Source organism: Leucopleurus acutus, assembly GCF_964270905.1.
Source record: "Leucopleurus acutus genome assembly, chromosome: 1".
Classification (NCBI taxonomy): Eukaryota; Metazoa; Chordata; class Mammalia; order Artiodactyla; family Delphinidae; genus Leucopleurus; species Leucopleurus acutus.
In genome coordinates, this window is record NC_139142.1 from 165,579,116 (window position 1) to 165,600,196 (window position 21,081).

At 36.1% G+C, this 21,081-nt stretch overlaps 1 protein-coding gene across 2 annotated transcripts in view; it reads left to right on the plus strand.

Annotated features, from left to right (window-relative positions):
* FANCI (FA complementation group I) overlaps positions 1-21,081 on the plus strand; it is a 76,678-nt gene that overhangs the window by 17,886 nt on the left and 37,711 nt on the right. For both annotated transcript variants that reach the window (XM_082855019.1, XM_082855020.1), the window contains exons 4-14: positions 2,083-2,213; positions 2,655-2,811; positions 2,891-2,948; positions 4,832-4,873; positions 5,203-5,326; positions 5,762-5,847; positions 7,434-7,560; positions 11,452-11,544; positions 12,192-12,328; positions 14,380-14,560; positions 15,963-16,050. In XM_082855019.1, the coding sequence (XP_082711145.1) occupies positions 2,083-2,213; positions 2,655-2,811; positions 2,891-2,948; positions 4,832-4,873; positions 5,203-5,326; positions 5,762-5,847; positions 7,434-7,560; positions 11,452-11,544; positions 12,192-12,328; positions 14,380-14,560; positions 15,963-16,050 (1,224 nt within the window). The remainder of the gene's footprint in view (positions 1-2,082; positions 2,214-2,654; positions 2,812-2,890; positions 2,949-4,831; positions 4,874-5,202; positions 5,327-5,761; positions 5,848-7,433; positions 7,561-11,451; positions 11,545-12,191; positions 12,329-14,379; positions 14,561-15,962; positions 16,051-21,081) is intronic.

Here is a 21,081-nt window from a genome sequence, read left to right on the forward strand (position 1 = left end):
TTGTGGGATAGTTCCCCGACCAGGGATTGAACCTAGGCCCTCGGCAGTGAAAGCCCAGAGTCCTAACCTCTGGACTGCCAGGGAATTCACTGAATGTGTAGATTAGTGTTCTCATTAAAATTGGGAAGTTTTTGGCCATTACTTCTTTTTTCTCCTTTCTCTCTTTCCTTTCCTTCTGGGACTTTCAGTATGTCTATGTTGGTATTCATGACGGGATCCCGCAGGTCTCTGAAGCTCTGATCATTTTTCTTCTTTTTCTTTCTGTCCCTGAGACTGGATAATCTCAATTGCTCTATCTTCAAGTTCTCTGATTCTTTCTTCTGCCAGATCAGATCTCCTGTTGAGCCCCTCTAGTGGATTCTTCAGTTCAATTATTGTACTTTTTAATTCCAGAATTTTTGTTTGGTTCTTTTTTTATAATTTCTGTCTCTTTATTGATATTCTCTATTTGGTGAGACATCATTCTTATATTTTCCTTTAGTTCTTTAGACATGGTTTCCTTTTGTTCTTTGAACATATTTAAAATAGCTGATTTCAGTCTTTGTCTAGTAAATCTAATATCTGGGCACTCTCAGGGACGGTTTCTATTGATTCCTTTTTTTCCTGTGTATGGACCATGCTCTTGTTTCCCTGTATGTTTTTTATTTTTTTGTTCCTGAAAACTGGACATTTTAAATGATATTTTGTGGGAATTCTGGAAATCAGATACCATCCCCCTCCCCCAGATCTGTTGTTGCTGTTGCTTTTGTTTTTATAGTTGTTCTTCTGAACTAATTTTGTGAAATATGTATTGTTTGTTGTGTATGGGCACTGTTTTATGTGGCCACTGAAGTCTCTGTTTGGTTAGCTTTGTGGTCAGCTAATGATTTGGCAAAGATTTCCTTTAAAATGCCTGGAACCAGTGAGTTTCCCAGCCTTTGCTGGGGGACCCTGTGCATGTCAGGTGCACACCTTCAGTTCTCAGGCAGGTAGCTTATAACTCCTCCTTAGCCCTTCTGCTTGTGTAGAGCCTCAGGATCATCCAGAGGTGAGAGATTAGGGTCCTCTTGGGTGTTGCCTGGCCATACACACAGCCCTTTCCATGTGCACAACCCTAAGTATTTTCATGGCTTCCTAGGTTCCTAGGAATATGTCAGAATGTTTCAGAGTCCCCTCTGCACCTTTCTCCAGGCTTATATTTTAAGTTCTTTGGTCAGCTTGTTGCATGCCCAACTGTTATTGCTATCCAGGCAGCTGAAAAAGTAATCACTTGCAACTGGTTTAGACAAATGCCCCTGGTAAAAGATTGCACTGGGCGAGTTCTAAGTCAGGTCAAGTAAAGACAAGTCTTGCGAGTGAAAATTTCTAGGGAATAGCCAGACAGGTCAAATAATGACAGTTATCTGGGAACTGGGCTTTGGTGGAGCTCCAGTCATATTCTGTCCCCTCCAGAGGCTGCTAGACTGATGGCTTGTACCATGAGTGTGAACTGTTGGTTTTAAAGACTACTGGACTGGTGGGGGGTAGGGGTTAGGAGGTGGAATGAGGGCATGTTGAAACACAACAGAGCTTGCTATTCTCACTTAGATTCAGCTGTTTATCTTAAATAAACTCTCCCTGGATTGTTGCAAGTCTGGTTAATTTCCAGAATCCTGAACAAGTTGGTTTTCACTATTTTTGTTAGTGTTCTAGTTGCTTTTATGGAGGAGAGCATTTTCCAAGGTCTTTATTACTCTACATTCCTGCTGACATCAATCAGTGATGATGTTTTGAAGTGAAGTATGTTAAAGGCACTTAATTTGGGTTACTGGATCCCAGAAAAGCTCTAAAGTATATTAGAAGGTGTTCCTTCTTCTGCACTATAAAATTACTTAAAAAATTAATGACATGGGTGGAAGTAGAAAAGGTAATGTTTCAGTTTTCTGTCTAAATTAAATACTTTTTCAAAGCTCCTAAATATTGCTGTTCTAAACACCATAGTAATAAGTAGTTTGATAATTCTGTTTCTATATTCAACTACAAAGCTGTTTGTTTTTCCTGTTTACCCTTCAACCTTGTAAGAATTCTTTCTTTGTTTCTGTACCACCTGTTTAAAACAATAAGGTTTCCCCTGTTCTGAGGAAGCTGGAGCTCTTAGGAGACTTAAGATATACAGTTGTTGTGTCCAATTGTTGGAATCGGGGGATTTGCAGAAAGAAGTAGCATCTGAAATCATAGGATTACTAATGCTGGAGGTGAGATGGAAAACAAAAACTTTTTTGGTTTTGGGTGGATTTTGGGGGGTTTGTAATTTGTTGAGGGAGGGAAAACTTAAGTGTGCCAAACCTACCATAGCTCCTATTTATGAATAAGAACTACTGTTATAAAACAAAATAGTTGATGAATGAGCCATAAACCATTTAGATGTTTACGTTACATTTCTGGTATCATGGACATGTATCTCTTTGAAGAGTTGGCGTATTTGAAAACATCAGGGAACTGGTGGAAGATCCTGATCTATGAAATCCTTTACAATTATGTTTATACCAGAGCAGAATGATTCCCTGAATCACTTATAGGACCAGTTCTAGGTTTCAATGCCAGTTCTATTAATTCAGCAAAAGAGTATTTCTTAGAAAGAGATATCAAACATTTAGATTTCTGCTTAACATTTTTTTAATCCCATCAACTTCTAGGTTCACAATTTTCCAGGAGCATTATTGGTTGAATTAGCCAGTGAGTTTGTTGATGCTGTCAAACAGGGCAACCTAACGAATGGAAAATCTTTGGAGCTATTACCCATCATTTTCACTGCCCTTGCTACCAAAAAGGAAAATCTAGCTTATGGAAAAGGTAATTTTCTTCCAATCTTAGTGGCTTTTACTCTCTTCACTGGATTAAATTTATTCCTCAGTGTATTTTGCATTTCTAGGTGAACTAAGTGGGGAAGAATGTAAGAAGCAGTTGATTAACACCCTCTGTTCTGGCAGGTGAGTCTTATTAATGTGTAGAACTTTCTCAGGACTACAAGTGACCAAAAAAAGAATTATCATTTATTTTAGGAATTTATACCACTCAAGTTTTTAGTCCATTTTGGTTTATGGTCTACCACTATAAAACCATTTAGTCTGTGATGAATTTTTGAGAGAGATTATTTACTGTATTCTCTGTTCTAAGACTATACATATAGTTTCTATTTACTTGACTCTCCATCTTAACACAGCAGTTTATACCAATAGCAGTATTTGGAGTCTCAAGGTCCTTAAGGCTGGAAAGTCACCCTACCACTATCTTTTATATTTTTTTGAGGAAGTGAGATGTATAAGTGATGTATCTTTAAACCAGAAATATGAGAATCTACCCTAAGGAGAAATTGCAACATATAAGAAAATCTTCATACATGAACATTTCAACACAGAAATTTGTGACCAACTTAAGCATACAATAATGGAGATATGTAAGTTATGGTATGTAAGCTATGTATCAATAAGTTAAGGTAGAGCCATTCCATGTAACTTATAGCCATTAAAAATGAAGTATAGGGGCTTCCCTGGTGGCGCAGTGGTTGAGAGTCCGCCTGCCGATGCAGGGGACACGGGTTCGTGCCCCGGTCCGGGAAGATCCCACATGCCGCGGAGCGGCTGGGCCCGTGAGCCATGGCCGCTGGGCCTGCGCGTCCGGAGCCTGTGCTCTGCAACGGGAGAGGCCACAACAGTGAGAGGCCCGTGTACTGCAAAAAAAAAAAAAAAAAAAAAAAAATGAAGTATATAAAGACATACATCAAAGATGAAAAATTCTTACTATATATATATTATATATATATATCTGTGTGTGTATATTTATAGTAAGAAATCCTTAATATATATATATTTTTTTAATTAATTATTTTTGGGTCTTTGTTGCTGTGTGTGGGCTTTCTCTAGTTGTGGTGAGCAGGGGCTACTCTTCGTTGCGGTGTGCGGGCTTCTCATTGCAGTGGCTTCTCTTGTTGCGGAGCAAGGGCTCTAGGCACGCAGGCTTCAGTAGTTGTGGCTCGCAGGCTCTAGAGCACAGGCTCAGGAGTTGCGGCGCACGGGCTTAGTTGCTCTGCAGCATGTGGGATCTTCCCGGACCAGGGCTCGAACCCATGTCCCCTACATTGGCGGGCGGATTCCTAACCTCTGCGCCACCAGGGAGGTCCCTTACAGAAATAATTTTAGGCATGAATCAGCACATGTATATTTATCCATTTATTTGTTTTTAATTACCCAAAAGAGTTTATTCATTACATTGTAATATATCTTTGATTTTTCATTTAACACATGTTCATGTCAGCATATACCACTTTACATCATTCTTTTTAATAGTTCCATAGTATTCTGTTATAATATTTGGCTAGTGTCCAGTTGTTAGATTATTTGTTTTTTGCCGATAAATAATATTTGGCTATTTGGTTTTTTGCTATTATAAAAAGTGTTGGAATTAACATCCTTATATGTCTAGGTGACCTTTTATAAGCATGTACATGGGATATATTTCTAATAGTAAGTTGGGTGGGTCTTTGGTTATGTGCATTTTTAAAGTTGATAAGTAGTATTGCCAACTTGTCTTCCCAGAAGGATTATATCAGTGTACATCCCCTAAAACGGTATGTTAAGTACTTGTTTCCCAAAATCTCACCAGCACTGAATATCATCAGAGTTTGATTTTGCCAGTCTGATAGGTTAAAAGCTGTTATTTCATTGTTTTAAATGTTATTTCTTTGATTTTGTTTCCCAGTGGTACCAAATCAAACTTGAAATGGCCCTAATTTTTTCCTCCTTACTAATTTTACAAAGTAATATGTAAATAACTTTAAATGACATAAACTTCCTTTGTCAATTTCTTTAATCAGATGGGATCATCAATATGTAATCCAACTCACGTCCATGTTCAAGTAAGCATTATCATTCCCTTTTCTTTTTATATCCTGCTATGAGAACTTACCTACTAGAAACTGAAATGTAGTAAGGTCAAATACCACTGTTCCCTAAATAAGAGTATCGGTACCTCTGTTTTCTGTTACAGGATTTACCCCCACTCTTTTTTGCTTTGATTTCTTATTTAAAGTATAACTTTATGATTTTTTTTTCCAAGATAACTTTGCTTAGGTAAGGTTATTGGTCCCCTTTAAGGTTCTGCATTAGAGAAAAATCAAAAGAGGTAGTTATAGTATTCTAATATCTCCCAAATTAGGCTCTGATCTTTAGAATCTTTGATCCACAGGGATGTCCCTCTGACTGCAGAAGAGGTGGAAATTGTGGTGGAAAAAGTGTTGACGATGTTCTCCAAATTGAATCTTCAAGAAATACCACCCTTGGTCTATCAGCTTCTGGTTCTCTCCTCAAAGGTATAAATGAAAAATTTGCTTTTTTTTTAACTCTGGTGAAATGCCCAGTTAGTACCATTCAGCTTATTCATACTCTTGTTTTATATACTAGGGCATAGATGCTTTTATTTCATGTATGATGATTTGATCTAGTAAAAAGGTCATGGCCCTCAACCAAAGTAAACATACATTATCTCTTGTAGTACCACATTTTGTGTGTGTGTGGTAGTAAAAGGGATAAAGATTTCAGAAAGGGTGGACTATAGGCCCCTTAAAATCTGATATTAAGATGTATTTCAAACTCAATTTCAACATGAAAGTGTTCTATAAATTCTTAGTGTGACTCTAGGTTATAATTTATTTAAATTCATACTTGAAAATCCTTCAAGCTGAAAAGAACTTTAAGTTCAACTTGCCCTTTATGGAGAGACCTTACTTATTTTGTATTATTTTCAGGGAAGCCGGAAGAAGGTTTTGGAAGGAATCATAGCTTTCTTCAACAAGCTAGATACGCAGCACAGTGAGGAACAGAGTGGTGATGAGTGAGTATCACAGTATAGAAATAAAATCATTTTTCCAAATTCATCTTATTGTTATCTAACTGTTCAGTCCGTACCTTCACTTCAGCACAGAATTTCCCTAGTCCCCTTAGCTGCTCAGTAATAAAATTAAAAGAATAATGCAGTCTCTTCAACTCTTTCATTTTAATCTTTCCAGGAAAACAGCAATAATTATTCTGTAAGTTGCAAGCTTAAAAGCTATTTAAGTGTTTACTTTGTGCCAGAAACTATTTGGCCCTAGGACTACAGTGATGAACCAGTCAGACAAGGTTCCTGCTCTCATGGAGATATTTCAACGAGAAGAGAAAAGAAAGTAAATAAATAACAAAAATATTAGAGTGAAAAGTGTTATGCGTATATTTCAAATGGATGATGTGACAGTGACAGTATAGCTACTTTAGATTGAGTGGTCAGGGAAAACTTCTCTGAGAAGGTGTTATTTTAACTGGAGCCTAAATGGTAAGAGCCACAATATATAGATCAGGAAAAAGCACATTCTCAGTTGGTGGAACAGTTAGTGCGAAGGCAGGACACAGCATGAGGTGACTGAAAAAGAGGATTTTTTTTGAAACAGATACTTAACAGAGTGCTTGCTCTGTGCCAAGTGCTGTTCTAAGCACTTTAAACCTTACAGCAACTCTCTTTTGCCTCTGTTTTATGCATATAGAAACCAAGGCACAGAGAAATTAAGGAATTTCCAAGGGTTATGTAGCCATAAATTGGTGGACCTGGGATTTGAATTCAAGCAGTTTGGCTGCAGAGTTCGTGCTTTTAATCCTGTTTCAGCCTACTGCTTCTAATCTGGAATAACTTTTAGTTATTTGGCTTGAGCAATTGATTAGAAGGTGGTCTTGTATACTGAGTTAGGAAAGACTGACAAAAAGCAAGTTTAGGGGGAAATAAGCTCAGTTTTGACCATGTAAGTTTGAGATGTATATTAGTATCCCATATGGAGGTGTTGAGCAGGCAGTCTGGGGTTTTAGAGGTCAGGACAGGAGATACAGATTGGAAAGGACTAAAGCCTTCAGACTCGATAGGGTCACCTAGGGAAATCGTGAAGAGAAGAGAAAGAAACCCAAGATTGAGCTCAGAGGCATTCACCATTTAAAGGGAGGATGAGCCAGCACAAATAATTAAGAGGCCAGTGACAATGCCCCAGAAGCTAAGAGAAGAAAATGTTTCAAGAAAGAAGGGGTCAACTGTGTCAAATCTGCTGAGGCTTTAATTAAGATGAAATTTGGTTATTGGTTTTGACAGTGTACAGGTCATTTGATTATTCTTGCAAGGGCTACAAATAGCATTGGAAAGGGAGGTTAGGGAGGGGACAGAAGCCTAATTGAATTGAATTGAACTGGGAAGAGGTAAAGAAGTGGAAATAATGACTATAGATGTTCTTTCAAGAAGTTTTGTAAAAAGGAGCAGAGAATGAGACAGTAGATTTTGTACTTTGTGCCTGCCTCCAGTGATCATATTAGTTCAGCTTGAGTTTTTCTGTTTGTTCATATGAGCATATGCACTGTTGTCTCTTTCCCAAACTATAGCTCATACCATTCTGTTGAATCTTTTAGGCTGTTGGATTTTGTTACTGTACCATCAGGTGAACTTCGTCACGTGGAAGGCACCATTATTCTACACATTGTGTTTGCCATCAAGTTGGACTGTGAACTAGGCAGAGAACTACTGAAACTCCTAAAGGTAGCCCCACACTCTTAAGGAGATCCAGGATCTCTTTATGAAACAGGGATGTTTGAACTCAAGCCTCTTTTATGCCGGTTAATGACAGGAAACAAATACATAGAAATATTGTAGAACTACCCTGGGTCTAGAGGATCTCTTTTTTTTTACTTTGAAAGTGGAAGATATATGATATCACTACATTCTTAAGCAAGTTCTGTTTTAAAACCATACCTTAAGTGTTTTAGTGTTTAAAAAGAAAAAAAAAGGTGAAGACTGTTCAGCAGGAAACTCAAAATTTAACCTTAACTCCATTATTCTATGAGCTTCAGTCTTGACCTCTGTTTCCGTATTTGTGAATTGGGGAAATTGCCTATTTCTAGTAATATATTGTGGGGTTTTGTGAAGCTAAGTCATTCATCATTAAATATTTGTGAAGTAGTAAGATAAAAATTAGAAATGTTTTGAACTCTTTTTAAGTATTTTGCTACATTTACCTTATCTCACTTTCTCACAAGTATAGATTTTTTTCTGAACCATTTAAAAGAAGAAATCATGACCCTTCAATGCCTGAATACTTCCACAGATGTCTCCTAAGACTAAGGATTAATACCTTTTCATTGAGTTTTTTGAAGCATCCAGCCCAGTTTTCTTGTGTCTCTCATTGTCAGATTTGTCTTTTTCCTCATGATTAGATTCAAGTTAAACATTTTTGGCAAGAATATGTCATAAGTGATGTTGTATACTTTCTCTTGTTGGGGTCAGCAAACTTTCTCTAAAGGGACAGACACTAACTATTTTAGGCTTTGCAGGTGATATGGTCTCTGTCAGTGCTACTCAGCCCTACTGTTGTAGCAAGAAGGCAGCCAGAAACAACACATAAATGAATGACTGTGGCTGTGTGCCAATGAAACTACATGGGCACTGCAATTTGAATTTTATTTAATTTTCGTGTGTCACAGAATATTATTCTTCCTTTGATGTTTTTTTTCCCCTCAACAATTAAAAAAGTGAAAATCAGTCTTAGCTCATGGGCTGTACAAGAATAGGTGATGGGCTAGATTTGTCCCAGAGGCTGTAGTTTGCCAACCACTATTCTATTGCATTATGTCAGAAGGCTCATAGTATCAGGCAGTCTTAGCCAAATCATTTGATCAAGACAATGACCATCAGTTTTCTTCATTTGCAAAGGTATATGTTTCCCTTTGTAATTAGAAAGTAATCCATGGGATCATAATTCGAGGCATGCGAAAATTCTTTTCCTCAGCAACCTTTCACACAGTGGATTTTGTTTTCCTGTCTACTGATGATTCTTGGCCTAAATCACTAATTATACTCGGAGTTGCAAAATAGTAGAATTAAGATTACAAAATTTTAATTCTGTCATTCCTTCTACATTATTAGCTGGTTTTCTTCTGTGAAAAGAGCCACCCCCCATTTTTTTGGATATTGTTATGCAGCCAATGAACCTTTTAAAATTCAATCTGCTCGTATGCAGTACCCAAAGTGACCCATATTTGGCTAATTGGATCCTTGAGGTAGGCTTATGTGTCCTTCTAACATGGCCCCATTAGTCTTTGAGCACTTCTGTGGCATAAGCTATCCAAGACACACTTGTACTTTCCTTACCCGATCCTGATTTCTCTAAGGAGCCTTGGGTCCCTTTTGTAGGAAAGGATATTTAAAGACCATGATGTGGGAACTAGCCTTTGCAGCTCCTTTGTCTTCTCTGTATCTGTTCACTCTTCTTTTTATTTAGGTTTACAGTAACTATATTATTGATCTTTTCAAAGAACCAGCTTTATCGACTGTTTTATATTTGTTGGTTTTCTGTTTTATTCATCTTTGATTTTATATTTATTCCTTTTTTTTCTTTTTTTTAATTGATTATTTGTTTTTATTTTTGGCTGTGTTGGGTCTTCATTGCTGTGCACAGGCTTTCTCTAGTCGGCAAGCCAGGGCTACTCTTCATAGCAGTGCATGGGCTTCCCATTGTTGTGGCTTCTCTTGCTGCGGAGCACAGGCTCTAGGCATGCGAGCTTCAGTATTTGTGGCACACAGACTCAGTAGTTGTGATGCACGGGCTTAGTTGCTCTGCAGCATGTGGAATCTTCCTGGGCCAGGGATCAAACCCGTGTCCCCTGCATTGGCAGGAGGATTGTTAACCACTGCTCCACCAGGGAAGCTGTATTCCTTTTTTTCTTTTGTTTCTTGTCATTTCTTTCAGGGCTCAAAGATCTATTTTTTAAGCTTTATTGAGGTGCAATTTACATAACATAAAATACACCCATTTGGGGCTTCCCTGGTGGCACAGTGGTTAAGAATCTGCCTGCCAATGCAAGGGACATGGGTTCAAGCCCTGGCCCAGGAAGATCCCACATGCCGTGGAGCAACTAAGCCCGTGCGCCACAACTGCTGAGCCCACGTGCCACAACTACTGAAGCCTGTGCGCTTAGAGCCCGTGCTGCACAACAAGAGAAGCCAGGACGATGAGAAGCCCACGCACTGCAACAAAGAGTAGCCCCCGCTCACTGCAACTAGAGAAAGCCCACGCACAGCAACGAAGACCCAACATAGCCAAAAAAAAAAAGAAAAAAAAAAATACACCCATTTTAAGTGTGTAATTCATTGATTTTTCATAAGTTTACCTAATTGTGCAACCATCATCATAATTCAGTTTTAGAACATTTTCATCACCTTGTAAGATCCTTCATGCCTGTTTCTATAGATTTACCTTTCCTGATTTCATATAAATAGAATCATACAATATGTAATCTTTTGTGTTTGGCTTCTTTCATTTAGCATAATTTTCGAGGTTTATCCATGTTGTAGCACTTACAAGCATTTCATTCCTTTTTATTGTTAAATAGTATTCCGTTGTATAGACATATCCATTGTTTAGCTGTTCACCAGTTGATGGACATTTGAGTTTTTACTTTTTGGCTATTATGAATAATGCTGTTGTGAACATTCACATGAATGTCTTTGTGTGGACGTATGTTTTCATTTCTCTTGGGTAGATACCTACAAGTGGAATTTCTGGGTTATGTAATACATTTATGTCTCTCTCTCTCTCTCTCTCTCTCTATATATATATATATATATATATATATATATAAAATTTTTTTCTTGGCCATGCCGTGTGGCATGTGGGATCATAGTTCCCTGACCAGGGATCGAACCTGCGCCCCCTGCAGTGGAAGCACGGAGTCTTAATCACTGGACCACTGGGGAAGTCCCATATGTTTATAATTTAAAGAAACTACCAAATTGTTCTCCAGAGTGGCTACATCATTTTGCATATCCATCAGCACTGTATGAGGGCTCCTGTTTATCCACATCCTGGCCAACATTTGTTACTGTCTTTTTTTTTTTTAATATACCTATTCTAATAGCTGTGAAACAGTATCTCATAGAGGTTTTACTTTGCAGTTCCTTAGTGACTGATGATAACCAAACATCTTTTCATGTGCTTATTTAGTTGTTCTGATATCTTTGATGAAATGTCTATTCAGATCTTTTGCCCATTTTTTGATTGTGACTTAAAGAGTTTTAAGAATGCTTTGTATACCATGGGTACAAGTCCTTTATCATGTATGTAATTAGCAAATATTTTTTTCAGTCTCTGGCTTGTTTCATTTTCTTAATGGTGTCTTTTGAAGCAGAAAAGTTTTGATTTTTAATGAGATCCAATTTATCAGTTTTTTCTTATATAAATTATGTTTTTGTTATTGTATCTAAGAAATCTTTAATCCAAAGTCTTGAAGATTTCCTACTGTGTTTCCTTTTAAAAGTTTTATAGTTTTAGCTCTTATATTTAGGTTTCTGATCCATCTAAGGACTTGTTTTTAAGTAGGATATATTATACTTTTCAGATGTAAGTTATGACTCCTTTTTGATTTATTGTTCTAGGCAGGACAGCAAGGAGATTTCGGTAGTAATATATGTCCTTTCAGCATTGCCCTCTTCCTCTCTGTAACAAGAATACAAAGATTTGAGGAACAGGTATTTATGAATGACTTTTTGGTTCCTTCTGTAGTTGATAAAGTGTACAATAGTCTGTTTTTTTAAAATTATCTTTTCCTAAACAATTCCACTCCCAACCTGCCAGCAGCATATTCCCCTATAAGAATGTAGGCCCACACTGTTCTCTGTGGGCTGCTTGAAGACTTCTTCAGATACTTGGTTTATACCTCCACTTCCTATTGTGTGGTAAGCCAGGTGGTGAGATGGGAATAAGAGTGGAAACATCACACAGTCCAAGTAGCAAGAATGGGAAGTTTAGCTGGGTATTCATTGCAATTGTATTATGTTGTAGCTTTCTAAGAAACTGTCCCTGATCAACTTGAAATTAATGAGAATCTGTTATTTGAAAGAATGAAAATATAAAATCCTTTACCCTTTTTTCTCATATGTGTTTCTCTGGTTGTGGGTAATATTGATTTTTAGCCCTTTTTCTCTCAAGGAAGACCTGTCTTCAGCTCTTTTAAGTTCCCACTGAAAGTCATAATTTTTGTATCATACTCATCAGTGAAACAGTTGTCATAGGGATATGAGTGTATGGCAGCAAGTAGGAACAGTTACAGGGTTAAGATTCTATAGTATGGGCTATCATTTTTTGCTTCATTTTCCTATTTCTTTCATTATATTAGGTGTTTGACCTTTTAAAGTCTTTGGTTATAAAAAGCTTTAAGGATCTTCAGCTTCTCCAAGGCTCAAAATTTCTTCAGGATCTAGTTCCTCATAGATGTTGTGTTTCAACCATGATCTTGGAAGTGGTAAAGAATAGGTAAGTTCATGAACCATAAGGTTCATAGGGTATTTAGTGTTAAGATCAGAAGATCCTTGAATCCCAAGGGCTGAGTTCTTGGGCACCTTGATAGCAAGGATACAAAACTGAAGTAGGTACCTTTGCTCCTTTCATGCTATTTTCTTTAATGCTATTACTACTCTATTGGCCTGAGTCTTCATTGGCTTTTTAGGTGAGTAGAAAACTGAGTTTTATTTACTTTAACTGTTGGAGTTTGGGACTGATGGATGGAATTGAATTAGCAGTTTTAGACAATTAAATTATTAGCAGTTTTAGGCAAATCCATTTTAAATCAAATTGAAAAAACTGGTAACCATCCTGGTTGTTACTTTCATGTTTAATGTTGTATTTCAGAATATACGTTAGCTGTTATAACGGTCTTTACTGTGTCATGCTTTGTCTGTGGTTTGTCTCCATGGTTTGCTATATTTAGCTCTATTGGCATACTTTGTGTTTACCTGCAGATACTTAGAGGTGCAGAACATTAATTTACTAGGGAAAAAAATCACCTATGAACCAATACAACTTCCAGGTTATACTTACCTCCCCTGTTTACCAATCATGTATGAGCTCTTTCATGTTACAGATAAACATTTTGTAGCAAACCGACTGCAACTGTCTCCTCCCTCCAAGATGGTAACTTTAGCCCACAGCAAACATTTCTCCACTTCATTCTTGTTAAGATTATTAACAGACTATACTTATTTAGACTTCATAATTTTACTGGTTTCTTTGTTTACATCTTATCTTTTGAACCTCATACTTTTCACTTGGAGATATGCCATAAGTATATATTTTTTGCAGTAATCCTTTCGGATATGGTTTGTGGATAGTAAACTTTTCATATCTGAAAATGTCTTTGTTTTGCTCTTCCACTTGAACAGTAATAGTTGGACGAGGTTTAAAATTCTGAGTTTATAATCAGTTTCACGTTGTCTTTTTGCATCTAGAATTGCTGATGAAAAGTCTGATGGTTATCTGATTCTCGTATTATTTTAGATAATCTGTTATTTTTCTTCATGGGAACTTTTAAGACTTTATTTTTATCCTTGATCTTCTGAAATTTAACACAATTTGTGTTTATGTAAGTTCCTTTCTAATTCATTTCTGCTTGGTAATTGGTGTGCCCTCTCACTGTAAGGAGTCATGTCTTTCCTAAACTCTGTAATGATTTTCTTCTATTTTCTTTGAGTACTGTCTCCCCTTTTTCTCTCTTATTAACTGTTGGAATTTCTTGATCTGTGTGCTGTATCTCTTAATTTTTCTTTCACGTTTTTCATATTTTTGTCTTTTTGTGTCAAGTTCAACAAAAATTCCTTAGCTTGCTCTTCTCAATAATTATTTCTTCAGCTCTGCCCATTTTATTCTTAGGTCCATTTATTGAGTTTTTCACTCTATCCGTCATGGTTTTTATTTCCAAAATTTCTAATTGGTTCTATTTTCATAACAGTTCATTTTTTGTTTCATGCTATAATACTCTTTCTTATTTCTCTGAGGATATTCATTAGACTTTTAAAATCTTCTCTTTGTTCCATTAACCTTTTCCCTTAGCGATTAGTTGTCTTCATTGAGTTTGGTGCTTCTCTTTCGTGGTGATATTGTTTTCTTGTATTTGGTGGTTATTGCTTATCTCCTTATTATCGTTTTTGATATTCCCCATTAGTTTGTCTGAGAGTGCTGTATCTTTTAACACATTCTGCCTCTGTGACTTGAGGATAGTGGTAGGGTGTACCAAGGGCTAATCTTCTAGGTGTGGCATTGCCCTAATCCTCCAGCATGTTGTCATCCTCTCAGAGTGCTGCTCTGCTTCATATGTTTTTTAATGTTCTGTAGTTTTTGGATTTTCTTGGTGTTCTGTCGGTAGAGATTGCTTGCCTACCATTCCCATTACTGTTCATTAAGAAATTCAGAATTTATGTGGAGTGTTGGTTATCCAGGTCAAGTTTGGGAAATATGTAACACGGCAGAGAATATAGAGGTAAGGTATTTTACTAAGTTTTTCTTCTTAACTAAACTTTGTTTTCTTGTAGTGTTCACAGTTGGGATCATGTTACTCAGGGCCTGGTAGAACTTGGCTTCATTTTAATGGATTCCTATGGGCCAAAGAAGATTCTTGATGGAAAAACTATTGAAGCCAGCTCAGGTCTTTCTAGAATGCCAAACCAGCATGCATGTAAGCTGGGAGCTAATATCCTGTTGGAAACTTTCAAGGTGAGACTCTAGTTTAGCAACCATTCCCTAATAAATAGGGCATTAACTTGGGAGTCTGGGGGACAGGGCAATTTGAGTATGTAGCAGTTTCCCAGAACAGAGATTGGGATAGTAATTGAAACATTATAGACCCAGTTTGATGGAATACTTACTTTCTCACTCTTTATTTATATGAGATTTTCGTTTATTTTAATTTCTGTTCTTCCTGACCATGTTTTAGAAGTTTGAATATAAGTTAACTTCCTCATGATTTCCTCTTCTTCCTCTAGCAGTAAATCATTTCTGGGTTTTTAAAATTCCCTTATACAAAAAATAATCTTTTAGGTTGCTGTAGAACATCAAGCTTGAAGAATCATGCTTATTGGTTCATTGTTTTTGAAGAACCAAATTGAGGAATTTACAATCTTTTAATTCATTACCATATTATGGCTATCATCTCAATCTTAATTTCTGAAATAGCTTTCAAAAATTCATTTCAAGTTCAAAAAAGATCATATCTGAGACTAAACAAATTTGCTTTGCTAGTGATTTCTCTAAGACATCTTCTTTACATTCAGTTGTTCACTGCATCTACACAACAAAAGTATCTGCTGAAAATGTTATTTGGAGGCCAATTTAAATGTAAATCTGATGGTCTGATCCAGAACCATGAAGTGAATGCCATATAATAGTCCTTGAGAGTTGTGTATTAGATACATATGACTCTCCTTAACCATAATCTGATTAAAAACATTCTTAGAATAAGAAAATGGTTTTTGTTTTTAAATTAATCTTTTTTAAAACTAAGAAGGTTCCACTTGATTTCACACGGATGTTGGCTTTGCCAAGGTATCTATAGAATATAGAATTTACTAATAATCAAATTATTAGTCCAGGGTCTGAAAGTAATTAGTCTGTATCCCAAAGTTACCAAGTTCAGGTATGAAATTTAACTAAAATTCAAGTAAAAATTCAAAACAGGTTGTTTTTTAGGCAGTTGCTCTGCTTGTAGAAACTGAGGAAGGGCTTGGTGAAGATTTTCTAGGTTTTCAGAAATTTTCGTGGGCTTTTAAATTTTAAAATAAAAGTTGTGCATACTGTCAGGAATATGGACGTTGGCATGTAATAGATACCTAGGTAGAATTATTCCTGTTTGATGCTGGACCTTATATGTAGCAGTACTTTCATATGATTTCTCTTTTAGGCTAATAAAAGTTTGCCCTACTAATGAATTGTCTGAGCACAGAATGAGGGTAGAATTGAGTGATTCTTTCCAGATGATTCACATTATATTTGTCTTTGAAATAAACAGTCCAGTTTTGCCCATATTCAAACTATTCTTTAATCTGCCTAACATGCATTGATATAATTGTAAGCTGAAGGTCACCAAGGAATATTTTATTGGTTCTTCTGTTCTTTTTAGATCCATGAGATGATCAGACAAGAAATTCTGGAGCAGGTCCTCAACAGGGTTGTTACCAGAGGATCCTCCCCCATCACTCATTTCATAGGTATTGAACTTTGGAAGGGTGGATAAAGTTGTCAGGAACATTTTAATTTAAATGTCATAATGCTTTTGGTCCTGGAAAAAAATGTAATGATACAGTAGATTGACATCTTTAATGACATCTTTGATTATGATGCCAGTAAAACATAAATGCATTTATATTTCTATGGTTGTCAAGAAGGAAAAGAGCATATAACTCATGAGTGAGCTTCTGTCTTGCATCAACTTTCTCTCTTTTTTGTTTGAATACTTCTCAGGTGAGTGCTGTCCTTCTGCTGTCACTCATTGACCTCCCGTTCTCTTAACCCTTGACATTCGTTTTTTGTTTTTTTGTGGTTTTTTTTGGCGGTACGCGGGCCTCTCACTGCTGTGGTCTCTCCCGTTGCGGAGCACAGGCTCCGGATGCGCAAGCTCAGCGGCCATGGCTCATTGGCCCAGCCGCTCCACGGCACGTGGGATCTTCCCGGACCAGGGCACGAACCCGTGTCCCCTGCATCGGCAGGTGGACTCTCAACCACTGCGCCACCAGGGAAGCCCTAACCCTTGACATTCTGACTTCAGTACTGGTCTCTTTGGTGACCTCTGAATGTTTTGCTCTTTTAATACATATATCCTAATGTCTAAATCCACTGGTCTTTTTTTAATCACCAACTTTCTTAATTTCTCTATCATTCTACACTGTTTACAACTCCCCTGAAGTTGATAACTGTAATAATTTGCATCTTATCCTGCCTATGATCAGTTTTTTTTTCTTCTTTAGTGATTCCTTTTCTTTCTTCTATCCTTAAATGTCAGGGTTCTCCAAAGCTCTGTACTTGACACTTCATTCTACTTTTTTTCTTTCTTTACAGCTTTATTGAAGTATAATTGAGGTACAACAATGTCCACATATTTAAAGTATAACAGTTTGATAACTTTGACATACATATACACCAGCGAAACAGAAAGTATCACCACAGTCAAAATGAACATATCTATCACCCACAGATGTTTCCTGGTGCCTCTTTGTAATTTGTTCCTGCATCCCTCTCTTCCTTCCCATCTCTCATCTCTAGTCTGGTCTGCTTTCTGTCACTATAAATTTAAAAATTTTTATGTAAATGGAATCCTACAGTGTGTACTCCTTTTTTTTTTCCTTTCTTTTTGGTCTGACTTCTTTCAGTCAGCATAATTCTTTTGAGATTTTTCTGTAGTTGTCACACGTATCAATAATTGATTTCCTTTTTATTGTTAGTATTCCCTAATACGGATATAACCACAATTTATTTATCCACTCACCTGTGTGCAGGTTTTTAGGTTGTTTCTAGTTTGGGGCTATCACGAATAAAGCTGCTATGAACATTAATGTGTAAGTCTTTCTGAGGATGTATGCTTTCATTTCTGTATGGAAACATGTTATAGTGGAATGGGTACACCATATGGTAGGTGTAGGCTTTATAGTTTAAGAAACTGCCAGACTATTTTCCACAGTCGTTGTACCATTTTACATTCCTATAAGCAGTGTTTCTAGTTGCTCCACATTGTGACCAACTCTTGGTATGATCAGTCTTTTTAATTTTACTCATTCTGATTGTGTTTTTGTTTGCATTTCCTCAATGGCTAATGATATATTGAACATTTGCCATGCTTATTTGTCATTTCTGTATTTTCTTTGGTTAAATGTCTGTTCAGGTCTTTTGTCCATTTAAAAAAATTGAGTTGTTTCCCTTTTTATTACTGAGTTGTAAGAGTTATTTATATATTCTAAATACAAGTCCTTTGTCAGATATATGTTTTGCAGATATTTTCTCCTGGTCTGTGGTTTGACTTTTAATATTTGTAACAGTGTCATTTGAAGAACCAACATTTTTAATTTATCAGTTACCAGTTCATCAGTTTTGTATAGTTCCTGCTTTTTATGTCATGTATTAAAAAAATCTTTGCCAAACCCAAGTCACTAAGATTTTCTCCTATATTTTCTACTAGAAGCCTTATAGTTTCAGCTCTTATACTTAGATCTGTGATCCATTTTTGTTAAATTTTGTATAGGATGTGACATAACAAGGTTCATCTTTTTGCTTAAGGCTATCCAGTTGTTCCAACACAATTTGTTGAAAAGATTATCTTTTCTTCATTGAGGTACCATGACATCTTTATTGAAATCAACTAACCATACATGTGTGGGTCTATTTTAGGAATCTGTTCTATTCCAGTGAGCTATGTGTGTGTTATGTCTTGATTGCTATAGCGTCATAATGTGTCTTAAAAGCAATAGTGTAAGTCTTTTAACTTTTGACTATTCTAGGTCCTTTGCATTTCCAAGTAAATATTCTAATCAGTTTGTCAGTTTTTATAAAAGGTCTCAAGTTTTGATGGAGATTGCCTCAAATGTATGGATTAATTGGGGAGAGAATTGGCATCTTAGCAATATTGAGTCTTCTAACCCACGAACACAATGTATCTCTCCATTTATTTACTTCTTCAATTTCTTTCAGCAATGTTTTGTAGTTTTCAGTGCGTGGATCTTGCATATCTTTTGTCAGTTGATCCCTATTTCATTTTTTTGACACTGTTGTAAATAGTATTTTTTAAATTTTCAATTTCTGATTGTTGATTGCTGTTGTGTAGAAATAGTTGCTTTTTTAATATTGACCTTATATCCTGCAACCATGCTAAACCCACTTATTAGTTCTAGTCGCTTTTTGGCAATTCCTTAGGATTTTCTACATAGAAATCACGTCATCTCCAAATCTAGACGTTCTTGATATCAGTGATATGTCTTTTTTCTTTTTTTCTTTACCAGTCTGGCTTAGAAGCTTGCCAGTTTTACTAATCTTTGAAAGAATGAGATTTTAGTTTGAATTTTCTCTCTTTTTTTTTTTCAATTTCACCAAATTCTGCTTTTCATTATTTCCTTCCTTTTGCTTGCTTTGGGTTCATTTTGCTCTTTTAAGTGATTGAAAAACATCAAAAGAAGAATATATCATGATACATGAAAATTTTAGACTTTAGAGTTCATAAAATATAGTATTATTGGAATACAGACATGCTCAATCATTTATGTGTTGTCTATCTTGCTTTTATACTTTACCAGCGGAGTTGAGTTGGTATATATATATATATATATATATATATATATATATACACACACACACACACACACACACACACACACACACACACACACACACACACACACACACACACACACACACACACCAACTCGTGATATATATATCTATCTCACATGACCCATTAAGCCTAAAATAGTTATTGTCTGGCCCTTTACAGAAAAAGTGTGCCAACTTCTGGTCTGTTATATTTACCTAGATATTGATATTGCTATTTTTTCCTTCCTGATGATTGAAGTTTCCTTTTGTTTGTGTGAAGGGTTTTAACTACAAAATCCATTCTTTTAATAGAAGTAGGGCTGGTCAGGTTATCTGAATCTTCTGGGTGAACTTTGGTAGTTTGTGTCTTTCAAGGAATTTGACCATTTCATCTTAAGTTATCGAATTTATTGTCATGAAGTTGTTCCGAGTATTCCATTTAATGTCTGTAGGATCTATATTGATTTGCCCTTTCTGACTCCTAAAAGCCATAATTTGCATCTTTTCTCTTTTTCCTGATTAGTCTAGCAAGAGGTTTATCAATTTTATTGATTTTTCTCCAAGAACCAGCTTTTGGTTTCATTGAGTTTCTCTGTTGTTTTTCTGTTTTCAGTTTTATTGATATGTGCTCTTTTTTGTTTTGTTTCTACTGCTACTTTGAGTCAGTCTGTGCTTCTTTTGATTAAAAGCATACGTCATTAATTTGAGACCTTTCTCTTTTTTTTCAATACAAGCATTAAACTATAAATTTCCTTCTAAACGTTGCTTTAGCTGCATCCCATAAATTTTGTTTTTTATTTTCATTCCGTTCCAAATACTTTTAATTTCTTTTGTGATTTGTTCTTTAACCAGTGGGTTATTCAGAAGTGTGTTGTTCAGTTTTCAAGTATTTGTAGATTTTCCAGGTTTTCTGTTATTGATTTCTAATTTGTGGTTATAAAATATACTTTGTATGATGCGAATTTTAAAAAATTTATTGAGACTTGTTTTATTCTCAGAATATGGTTCATTTTGATAAATGTTCTCCATGCTATTGAAAATAATATGTATTCTATTATTAGGTAGTTTTCTATAAATCACTGAATTCAGATTATTCAAGTCTCCTGTGTCCTTACTGATTTTCTGTCTACTTATTCTGTTAACTATTAAGAGAGGGGTGTTGAAATCTCTGACTTTGTATTTATGGAAATGACTGTCTGTGCCTTTCAGTTCTATCAGTTTTTGCTTCAGGAATTTTAAAACTCTATTATAGGGCATAAACATTAAGGATTGTTATGTCCTCTTGGTTAATGGATTCATTAATTCTTATGAAATGACCTTTTTGTTCCTGGCAATATTATTTACTCTGAAGTCTACTTTGATATTAATATAACCTCTGCAGCTTTCTTTTTATCAGTGTTAACATGGTATATTTTTTCCATCTTTTTAGATTTAACTTATTTATGTCTTTATATAGTTAACTTGCGTTTTATTATAGACAACATACAATTGTGTTTTACTTTTTTTTATCCAATTTGACAGTCTCTGACTTTTAATCAGGGCAGGCCATCTACATTTAATGTGATTAACATCCAGCTATTTGTTTTCTACTTTGTCTGTTTTTTGTTCCCTTTTTTCTCTTCTCCCTTCTCTTTTTTTTTCTTTTTTTTTTTTTTTTTTTTTTTTCGGTACGCGGGCCTCTCATTGTTGTGGCCTCTCCCATTGCGGAGCACAGGCTCTGGACACGCAGGCTCAGCGGCCGTGGCTCATGGGCCCAGCCGCTCCGCGGCATGTGGGATCTTCCTGGACTGGGGCACGAACCCGTGTCCCCTGCATCGTCAGGCGGACTCTCAACCGCTGCGCCACCAGGGAAGCCCTCTTTAGTCTTTTTTACTTTGTGTTTCATTTTAGATAGTTTTTATTGCTGTAAATTCAGATTCCCAAATCTTCTGCAGTGATCTTATCCA